General features: G+C 41.5%; 1 protein-coding gene across 6 annotated transcripts in view; it reads right to left on the bottom strand.

Moving 5' to 3' along the window:
• Nucleotides 1-1,219: 1,219 nt before the first annotated feature.
• ZP2 (zona pellucida glycoprotein 2) overlaps nucleotides 1,220-9,047 on the bottom strand; it is a 35,320-nt gene continuing 27,492 nt past the window's right edge. For 4 of the 6 annotated variants that reach the window (XM_027527767.1, XM_027527770.1, XM_027527769.1 and 1 more), the window contains 13 exons: nucleotides 8,719-8,760; nucleotides 8,409-8,573; nucleotides 7,577-7,673; nucleotides 7,307-7,488; nucleotides 6,503-6,629; nucleotides 5,518-5,705; nucleotides 5,343-5,434; nucleotides 5,118-5,242; nucleotides 4,774-4,963; nucleotides 3,081-3,216; nucleotides 2,910-3,006; nucleotides 2,421-2,504; nucleotides 1,220-1,414 (listed from right to left, as the gene is read on the bottom strand). In XM_027527767.1, coding sequence (XP_027383568.1) covers nucleotides 1,269-1,414; nucleotides 2,421-2,504; nucleotides 2,910-3,006; nucleotides 3,081-3,216; nucleotides 4,774-4,963; nucleotides 5,118-5,242; nucleotides 5,343-5,434; nucleotides 5,518-5,705; nucleotides 6,503-6,629; nucleotides 7,307-7,488; nucleotides 7,577-7,673; nucleotides 8,409-8,573; nucleotides 8,719-8,760 — 1,671 coding nt within the window. In that variant the 3' untranslated portion in view covers nucleotides 1,220-1,268. Of the gene's footprint in view, nucleotides 1,415-1,528; nucleotides 1,741-2,420; nucleotides 2,505-2,909; nucleotides 3,007-3,080; nucleotides 3,217-4,773; nucleotides 4,964-5,117; nucleotides 5,243-5,342; nucleotides 5,435-5,517; nucleotides 5,706-6,502; nucleotides 6,630-7,306; nucleotides 7,489-7,576; nucleotides 7,674-8,408; nucleotides 8,574-8,718; nucleotides 8,761-9,047 lie in introns of all 6 variants that reach the window. The other 2 variants (XR_003508738.1, XM_027527768.1) reach the window with 2 other exon arrangements.

The raw sequence follows: 9,047 nt of genomic DNA, 5'->3' as shown, positions 1-9,047 counted from the left end.
CCACAGGAAAGTTTGAATCCAAGACCATTTGTTTTTATCAGTGACAGACTAATGCCTTATTCTCTTATAAAGCACTGTCCAAAAAACAGTCTTCATAAGAACTTGAGTTTTGACCTTATTACTCTAGGAAGACAAGACTTTTTGTACAATATATCAGTGTAATGGTTTCCTTCCCTATACCAGGGTTGAATTTTATCATCTAACTCTTAAAAGGAGTTAGAATCAAAGGCTCTGTTGTACAAAAGGCAGAAGATTCATCATTAAAGACCTACAGTATCACAAGATGACCAAGTATATATAATATTCTTTCAAGGTTTTGAAAAACCCAGGAGGATGACAAGTCACAATTGAAGGGTAAAGTCCAAACACTAAAGATGTTTATATTTCTATTTATGCCCACTATGTACAGAGATTCGGAGGCTGTACAACTTTTCATAGCACAGATTCTGGCTTAGATCCAGACTTTTTTCTAGTTCAAGGATACAAGTTAATGTCTATATTAGATATCTTGAATATGGTTTGTTAGAGCTACAGTGTGAGGCAGACTAGTCATTTTGACATAATTACAGCCTAGTTAAGAGGGGGTAGCCTCAGAAGGAAGTAATAATTGAGGACCGGGTAAAAAGCAGCTCTCCAGGCTCAGCTATGAGGCTCATGTTCAGCTGTGTAGTTTTAATGAGACCAGGAATGTTATAATTGCTCTTAATGAGGCTAGAATCTTCCTTTCCATCCCCCGAAGAGAGTGCAGGTCTTTAATTAGACTGGGAATGCATAGGAAAATAACTGAATCCCTTAAGTTCTCAGGGAAGTTGTCTACTCATTGGAAAGAGCAATTTGAGTTAGGAAATACTACTTTAAGTATGATACTAGATTACATCCTTGGGAATACCCAGCTTCCTTTCCTTTTTAGAGAACGGAAGTTATTCCAGCGATTAGGAGTGACTTGCCCTCATCTTGTATATATGAACGGAGAGGTAAAAGACATTCAAGTCACCTAAATGTACCCCTAGAGTCGGACTGTCACTAAGTCCCATTATTGAATTCTCTGGCACTGCCAGTTTTGGGGGTAGAGGGCAGAAAAAGCTGGTGACAGGAAGCAATTAAGTCAGGAATACCCTTATTCACATCCACACAGAACAAAGCCTTTCAAGAGGACTGTGGAAAGGTACTATAGTCTCTAAAGAAAAATGATTGCAAGAAAGAGTCCTTGAAGTCCATCTAAATTTAAGAAACAAGAGGCTTACTTCCACATTTTATTGAAAATCCAATTAGTGGTTTAGCACTGTGATTCTTTTCTTGCGCAGGTAGCTGATTAGGCTTAGAGTTGCCACAACACCTGCTAAGGCAACTACAGCAACCATAGTTTTAAAAGCAGCATATCCAGAAGTCCCATGCCCTTTAGAATCCACAGCATCTGGGAAGGAAACAGACATTCAAGTCTTAAGATCACTTACACTTGGTTGAAGCTGAAGCTTTACAATTAAAGTTACCCAGAGAAGGAAGTGAAAATAAGCTTCAAAGGGCTCACTTGGGAGCTTGCAAAAGAGTGTAGTCTTTCCCCTCAAGCCAGCCTCCTCCTCGACGTACTCCACTCCCACGGTTGTTCCCACTTCCTACTTGCTTTCACTGCAGATCAGATGGGCTGACACCTGGAAGGATCTCATTCCCAGCTTGTTTAACATTCTGGCACTGATATATACGGTTAGTAGTCCCAAGTGCATGATTTCTTGCAGTTAGTAGCTAGTGATTTAAGTGAGTTTAATTTCAAGTTCTAGGCCTAAAATTAAGACTATCTGAGATGAAGATATATTAACATTATCTTGTAAAGACTAAAGTTTTGTAATAGCAAGCACATGTCTTCTGACCTATTAGTCTTTTTAAACAAAGAGCTTGAAATTCTTCTATAGTAGGCCCAATATTTGAGCACTAAGATTTAAGGATTCTAATGTGGCATTAGTGACAAAACTGGAATTTTTTTAGTTATTAACAATGAGAGGTCTCTGTACAGTAGGTAGACTAAATGATCCTTGTGGGAAAGGGATTCTTGGAAGGGTACACAGACCTAACAGAACCTGTTGCTGGGAAGAGATGCATTCTCTTGATTAATCATAAGCACTTGATATCTGTGGGCTCCCCTAGTGACATTAATAGTAAAGTATCCACCTGCCAATGCAGGAGACACAAGAGATGCAGGTTCGATCCCTAGGTCAGGAAGATCCCCTGGAGTTGGAAATGGAACCCCACTCCAGTATTCTTGCCTGAAATATTCCATGGGCAGGGGAGCCTGGTGGGCTACAGTCCATGTGGCCACAAAGAGTTGAACACGACTCAGCACACACATATGTTATCTGTGCACAGTTAAGTCTAACATAAAACCAAGAGCTTCAGTTAAAGAAATACCCAAGGCTTTAAATCCATACCTCTGAATGAAGAGCCATCTGACAACAGGAGGATGGGGCCCGGGAGACTCACTATCATCTTCTCTTCCTCAGTGGCCCCTGTGGCTGCAGACAGTTTGACCTCTGGGTTAACGAGTAGTGGTGAGAAGGGTTTCGAGGGTACACCTGCTCTGTAGGGACTCCCTGCTCTATGCAATCTTGCCTCCCTTCACAGGAGAGCACATACACCTTACTGTAAGAGCAGGATGAATTATCAGAATATCAGAAGACAAAGTTCAGAGTCTACCTAGACTCAGGAAGAACAACTTTTGGGGGGTCTCAAAAGATCAGGCTACAGTTTATGTGCAAACACAAACTTGTCCATGGGACTGATTGTGAACCTGTCCATCACAGACTCCCAGGTTGCTTGGGCTCTTGGACTAGATGAAAAACAAAGCCCTCATTCCTAAATTCCGAAAGGATCAGGCTTGTTTTAAGTAAACTCATTAAATGAAGACTTGAAAATTTTACCTCGCCTGCTTCTGGATGACACAAGGCAAGACGCAGAACACAGGGGGAAGTTAGAAGAAAGTTGATCGCAGATTAAGGCGCTGCAGTGGAAGTAGACCTGGAGAGGAGACAAGAGTTGAGTGGAACTGATGTCTCATTCAATCTGTCCCAGGTAACTAGTTAATCACTTACCAAGTGAGAGAATGCCGGGTCCTCTGACACAAAGGCAAAGGTCTTCACAGCAAACCTCTGGTAGTGATTAGGATAGGCCACCGAGGAGCCAACCGGATGGAAGGTGGTTCTGTGGTTGTCCAAGTTGTATTCACAGCTGGAAGGTATATTTCAGGGTGGGACATCAGCTGAATTCACCTCAGACTCAAGCGTTTGCTCAAATTCAGTCACGTGTAACACCTTCAAGACTATTGCTATACCTTCTACCTGTGCTGTGCTGTGCTTAGTCGCTCAGTCGTGTCAGACTGTATCCCACCAGGCTCCTCTGTCCATGGGGATTCTCCAAGCAAAAATACTAACTGGGTTGCCATGCCCTCCTGTAGACCTTCTGCCTGTACTTTTAGTTTATTTTATATACCTCTGACTTGACTATCCAACAGTATCCATGAAGTCATAAGTTACTTGTGCTAGGTTCTCTACTTTGTGTTAAGTGTCAATACCTATTTGTATTCCAGCTAAACTCATCAAGAATTATGTAGCTCTTCAGATGACAATGGCTTAATTCTTATGAATATGAGTATTATGTCCCAGGCAGTTAGTATATGTTGCTGATTAAAAAAGGGTAGAGAACTCCTGCCATTTTTTATTTTAAATGCTAGCAGAGGGTTGTAGCTTCATGTGTCCAGCTCTTTGCGACCCTAAGGACTGTAGCCCGCCAGGCTCCTCTGTGTATGTAATTCTTCAGGCAAGAGAATGGATTGGGTTGCCATTCCCTCCCCCAGGGATCCAACCCAGGTCTCCTGCGGATCATACATTGCAGGTGGATTCCTTACAACTGAGTAACTGGGGAAGTTCATTCACGTCCTATCACTTACTAAATATTACTTTGGGCTAGTTATTTAAATAGTAAGCTTGGGTTTCTTTATAAAGTGAGGGGGCTAGTATCTCTCATGGAGTGTTGTGGTTTAGATAATGCATCTGGAGTACAGAGCACTGTTTTTTGGCACATGGTAGTTATTCAGTGGGCTTCTCTGGTGGCTCAGATGGTAAAGAATCTGTCTGCAATGAGGGAGACCTGGGTTCGATGCCTGGGTCGGGAAGATCCCCTGGAGAAGGGAATGGCAGCCCCCTCCAGTATTCTTACCTGGAGAACTCCATGGACAGAGAAACCTGGTGAGCTATATACCCCATGGGATCACAAACAGCTGGACATGATTAAGTGACACACACACACACACACACACACTCAATGCACCTTCCCCAGGTGGTTCACTGGTAAAGAATCTGCCTGGCAATGGAGCTGGGAATATCCCCTGGAGGAAGATATGGCAACCCACTCCAGTATTCTTGCCTGGAAAATCCCATGGGCAGAAGAGCCCGATAGGTCACAAGGGGTCACAGAGAATTAGACACGACTTATCAATGAGCAAAAAAGTTATTCAATAAATAGGAACTAGAAATCTATTCTCTTTCCAGATGTTAGAGTATTAAAGTCATTATTTCCTTGGGAAGGATCCTTTTAGATTCAAGGGTAATAGGAAAGACAGGAGTCAACTTATTAGACTGAGGACTGGTTGGTAAGAAATAAGAACAAAAGTCAGGGCCTTTGATATAGTGCTCCTCTCAAGCCCAAGAGCATTTTACTACTTTTTTTTTTTTTTTTTTTTTACTGGCAGTTTGATTAGCTGGACTACCATATGTGGAGAATACATACCCATCCACGATAATATTCCACTGAGGGAGAGAGGCTGGGTCCATGGTGGATGTTGCCCAGCAATCATCTAAGACCAGCTTGATGTTGGGGTCAGTCCTGTTTAGGACTCTCACTTCTAAGTAAATTGGTTGGCGGAGGTATCTCACCACAGGATAGTCCTTGTCCCCGTACGGTTGCAGGTAGGAATTATCTGCAATGGAGTAGAAGCCATTCTGGTACTCAAGTAGTTGATGGTTGCAATAGAAGCTTAAGCATTGTGACTACTCTATAGTCTGGTGCAAAGTTCATTTTAGGAATGAGTCCCCTGAGTTTTTAAGCAGATTTTTTAGTTTATAATGTCTCACCTGGGTAGGTTTGCAGGGTCAAGGCAAGTGGACCTGGCTTCACTGAGGCTACTGGAGGAGGAAGGCTTTCGACATTGGTATTTATTAGCATGTTACTGCTGCTATAATAGCACCTCACCGTCATTCTGTAAGAGTGGGTAGGTGGGGGTGTTGAGAATTTTAGGTTAAAAGACTGCTCGAGTTTATTCTGGCACTCAAAAAAGTTAAGTAGCAACTGTGTCACACCTGAACTCACTATCTCTGGAAATTGTGCTTGGAGGAAGATCCGCCCAGAGAGCATGTATTTCATTTTCATAGATGACTTTGCCATTCTCAAACTTAAAGGTTAGAGAAAGTGGTTAGTTATCTCAAAGGTAAGTCTTAATCTCTTGCTATGTGCCAATACTAATCTTATACTAACCTTATGTCTTGTTCCACATCCATTCAGGGGTATGTGAAACTTCACCAGTCCTTGAAATGGAGCTTTAATGGTTGGCTGGCAGGAGGAGTCTCCCACCCTAAGAGTGTCCAAGTTGAGAGCTGGTTTTGTTTGATGGCGGTAGACCTCGACATCCATAAACCCATCTTGAGTACATAGCTCCCCTGAAACTATAGTGGAGGGAGTTTAAAAAGTGTCTGCCATGTGACTATTGTCATTACTAGTTTGAAATGAAATGAAGTTTGGATTTTCATCAGGAGGCAACAGAATTTGTCTTAAGTCTGCTTGGGAAAATAATTTGACAAGCAGCTTGCATTACAAGGGGAGACCCCAAGGTACTTAGAGAGCAGTGAGGCTTTCTCTGTCTAAGGGTTTTTCATCCAAAGGAAGGAGGAGCAGGAGACATGGGAAGAGGCACCAAGTGGAGTAAGAAAGCCATGATGAAACCCTGATGTAGCTTAAAGTGTAGTGCCTTGAGTCCTAAAGTCCCTTCTTTCAAGACTCACAGATCTTGGTTTGAGGGGAAGTTGAAGCAACAACTAATATTTTCTATTTGACTTGACTTGATACAAATAAAAAGGAGCACAGAGGCAATAGTAAACAAGGGCAAATACCAATTTCCATGTTCTTTGAGGAATTTAAGAGTTTGGGGAAATACTCATAGTCCCTCTAGTTTCAGATTTGAAGCAATCTTACTTAGATGGTGGGCTCAGACTTCTAACATGAAGCATACCCAGGTTACTTAAAAACATTAAACAGTTGTGAAACCTTCCTGTATGTGTATTTTGGAAGTGTTGTCTTCCTTAGATTTCTATCATAGCAGCTTAGACTGCTATTTGTGGTCTAACCAGTCTTCCATTTCCGTAAAGTATAAGCAGCACAGAGTTTGAACTTCTGTACACTTTCCCCCATGTAAGAGCTAAGAGAGAATGTAGAATGTAGAACTATTCAAAAAAATGATCTTTACCTATAGAAACTGTTGACTCGCAGACACATTCAGGATAAATCACCATGGATACTGTCTCCAGTTGAGTATAAAACGTCAGCTTGAGTGAAGATAAGTAGAACTGATAGGGTAGGCATTTTTCAGAGAACTGAAATGGAAGAATGTCAGTTAGCAGCCATAGCCTGTTGAGCAGGCAGATAGGAAGTACGCTGAAATCTGCAAGGCACACTCCGGACTGAATATGGTTTTCCTTTAAACCAGAGCAAGGGATCACATCACTTCTCCAGACCGGATTCTTCCTGAGGCAGGAAATTTCTCTAAGTTCATGCCCTCAAGTACCCAGCACTGCATGCTGTTTGTACTAGACATTGGAATTTGATCTGTAATTCAGCCTCCAAAGAGCTGAGTACCTTGCAAATCCAGGAGTTATAAAATGTTATTGCAACATATACACCAACATAACATTCTGTGTCCCTGGCAATTGCATCAGTCAAGACTGGCTTCACTGAGGATAGCAGGGGACACTAGTTTGGCTCAAATTGCCCTGTTTTAATAGGCCATGAGAAGTTCATCATTAAATGCTTAATAGCAGTTTGTTCTATTCAGTGAAAAAAGACACTTAAGGAAAACTTCCATTGAAGTTGAAAAATACTTGGGTTTGAGAGTGAATTTCAGTTACTTGAGAATTACTTATGCAAGCTGTTCAAATGAGGACTCCAAAACTTTTGAAAAAAAAATTTTTTTTTAACACTAGCAATTAGAATTTATGGATAAATCAGCAGCCAAATCACAATGGCCTAAAAGCTAGGGTTCAATGGAACGTACTTTTGTTTTGAGGAGAGTTTTGCTGAAATGCAACCTGAGGCCATTTGCTATTTCCATAACAATCCCGCTGTTGTGCAACTGGTTCACAGCAATATTCTTATTTTCAAAGCTCACAGATTTTAACTTCCCAGGAAATTCTGGTATGGTGAGAGTCATGTGTGTGGCATTACAGGTCACAGGATCTAGAAGGAAATGACAGAATGGTCAGCTTTGATTAAGCCCTTAGAACAAGGTCTTCCACAACTGGACTTGCCCTTTCCTCGGCCTTACCTGATGCACAGATGAGTCGTGATGATAAGATGATCGTCTGCCCAGGAGATACATGCGTAAGCTTCAGAGGCACCATGTAGAGATGGCTGTTACCTTGCTGAAGAGAGGCATTTTCAAAGACATTGGTTTACCTGAGTTACTTGAATTTTTGACCAATGCTAGAAACAGTCAGGGCAAACATATTCAACTATTGGGCACCATCCTGGCCCAAGTAGAGTTCAGGTATTTCACCATATAGTTGTTCTACAGGTGAACAACTAATTCTAGTCTTAAGATCTTAAACTTTATAACATCTGGCAAGGTGATTTCTACTCATGACCTGTAGCTGATCATTACTAAGCAGTAAGAGCTCTTGTTTTATGACTCCTTTATGGTATCAGCATTCAGAGAGAATGTTTAAGATTCAGCAGTTTTTTATACTCAATGTAAAACAGTACTGTTAAGATGGCTAATGTTGGAACATGTAGGTGCCAAGACCTGTTCTAAGTATTTTGGCACAGTAACTGATTTAATGTAGTATCTTGATCGTTGGTCCCCAAAAGGCCAGTACCTACTGTAAACACTAAACGTGGCAATGATAAAAACACCTTAATTAATTTAGCACTACTGTAGCTCCACATTGTTTAGTGAATGTAGATCTATGGAGAAGAAAAACTGATTGAAGAAAGAAACATTTTGTTCACCATTGTATCTCACCATCTTTAGTACTTAGTATAGGACTTGGCTGTTGAATGAGTTATAACCTCAGTGTGAGGAAATGATTGAGATTAGGCTTGCATTTAGAAATACTGGTCTGAGCCTGGATGGTGGTACAAACAGATTTCACACCTACCGAGTAGTGAGTCACTCCAGTGGCATGGAATAACACTTGGATGCTCATCTTCTGGTTCTCAATCAGGAGATTATATCCTTGTGTCAGAGCCTCTTGAAGGGTCAGATTTTGGGCTCTTTCACCATCACCAACTGTAACGGTCCATCCCATCTGAGGTTTGGGACCCTAAAGGCAAAAGTTTCATTTAGAGGGCTGGTGCTCACCTTAACTCCAAGACTATTTAATATTTTAACCAGGATTGAAGTTATTCCACCTTTAATACAGAACTAAAGGTTATTTAGGCTTGTAATTTAAAAAATAGTTTTCATACCGCAGTGTCGTCAGCCAGGCCAGGAAAAAAGTGAAAGGTAAACTGGAAGGAAAAAGAAGGATGATGTGAAGCTTTGATTTGGAGAAGATCTCTGAAGTCATGTTATCTGATGGTACATGGAAAACACCCAGAGCAACTGCTGTGTGGTTCTTACAGTGTGAGGGCTGGCGTGGGATATGGTAGAAACACAGGACCAGTCAAGAATCCTAGAAGTGCCCTTAGACATTTCCCTATTGAGCTTTTGAGACCTCAATGTAATTGGAAGATCTAAAGCTCCCTTCCAGTTGTATGTTGAGACACTAAGTCCTGTCAAGCCATGCAGTTCCATC

The sequence above is a fragment of the Bos indicus x Bos taurus genome, chromosome 25 (genome assembly GCF_003369695.1).
Source record: "Bos indicus x Bos taurus breed Angus x Brahman F1 hybrid chromosome 25, Bos_hybrid_MaternalHap_v2.0, whole genome shotgun sequence".
NCBI lineage: Eukaryota > Metazoa > Chordata > Mammalia > Artiodactyla > Bovidae > Bos > Bos indicus x Bos taurus.
The sequence above is the reverse complement of the archived record's forward strand: the minus strand, read 5'-3'. Positions and strand labels throughout refer to the sequence as shown.